At 63.9% G+C, this 1,209-nt stretch overlaps 1 protein-coding gene across 2 annotated transcripts in view; it reads left to right on the forward strand.

Annotated features, from left to right (window-relative positions):
- Positions 1-59: 59 nt before the first annotated feature.
- The window catches only part of MRPL16 (mitochondrial ribosomal protein L16), a 6,527-nt gene continuing 5,377 nt past the window's right edge, over positions 60-1,209 (forward strand). The window contains exon 1 of one of the 2 annotated variants that reach the window (XM_035895648.1): positions 60-700. In XM_035895648.1, coding sequence (XP_035751541.1) covers positions 497-700 — 204 coding nt within the window. In that variant the 5' untranslated portion in view covers positions 60-496. The remainder of the gene's footprint in view (positions 701-1,209) is intronic. The other variant, XM_035895647.1, reaches the window with a different exon arrangement.

The following is a 1,209-nucleotide window of genomic DNA, read 5'->3' on the forward strand; positions in this document are numbered from 1 at the left end:
TGGTGAGGGGGACGGAGCCGCGGGCTTGGCGAGGGGGAAGCCTGGAGGGGCTGGCGGCTGGATTTGGGCAGGAGGTGGGGAGGGTGGAGGAGGCTGGAGAGCCCCATCTGATGCTGAGCTCTCTGGTGGGTGGTGAAAACTCCAAACAAGCCAGCAACCAGAGGGGACCAGTCCCAAACTGGCTCCAGAAAAGCTGGATTGAGCAAGCTACCTCTGTCAGGAGGTGCCTCAGTTTCCCCAGCAGGGGGATAAGGAACGTAACACTGAGCTTAAATCGGAGAAGCAGCTCTGAGACGTCCTTGGTGACTTGGTGAGGCCATTCCTGTGCCAAAATTGCACGTGAGGTGGGGGGGGGGACGGACACATGGCTGCTAGTGCAGGGCAGGACAGGGGAACCCCTGTCCCCCTCGCGCACTAGTGCTCGGTCCCTGAGGTGCCCTGTCCTTTCCCCCCCCAGGCCTTGGGGGGCGGGTACCTCCACTGGGGCCACTTCGAGATGATCCGCCTGACCATCGGCCGCAGCATGGACCCCAAGACCATGTTTGCCATCTGGCGCGTGCCGGCCCCCTCCAAGCCGGTGACGCGGAAGAGCCTGGGACACCGCATGGGGGGCGGCAAGGGCCCCATCGACCACTACGTGACTGCGGTGAAGAGCGGGCGCCTGGTGGTGGAGGTAGGCGGGCGCTGCGAGTTTGAGGAGGTGAAGCCCTTCCTCCTAGGGGGGCGGCAAGGGCCCCATCGACCACTACGTGACTGCGGTGAAGAGCGGGCGCCTGGTGGTGGAGGTAGGCGGGCGCTGCGAGTTTGAGGAGGTGAAGCCCTTCCCCACGCAGGTGGCCAGGAAACAACAGGGTGGGGATGCGCAAATACCCCAGCCCCTACGCCCTGCAGCTGAAGGGACGCTACTGGGGCAAATTCTTCCTGAAACATAGGGTGTAACGAGCAGCTGGGGAGGGGGCCGCCTTAATTAAACCTTCCCACAAGAACCCGCGTTGGCCACTGTGGTTTTTGGAGGCGCAAACGCGGGGCCAGGAGCATCCCCCTCCCAACAGCACAGCATCCCGGAGGAGAGCGTGGGTGATCTCTTTATTCAGGAGGAAGGCTCCGGCACGGGTGGCTGCACATCCAAAGAGCCAGCGAGACAGAGAAGTCGCCGCAGATGAGCTCCGAGCGAGGGGAGAGGCTCCTCCCTCCCCCCCCAGCCAGGCA

Source organism: Egretta garzetta, unplaced genomic scaffold (assembly GCF_000687185.1).
Source record: "Egretta garzetta isolate BGI_Z169 unplaced genomic scaffold, ASM68718v1 scaffold1006, whole genome shotgun sequence".
Taxonomy (NCBI): domain Eukaryota; kingdom Metazoa; phylum Chordata; class Aves; order Pelecaniformes; family Ardeidae; genus Egretta; species Egretta garzetta.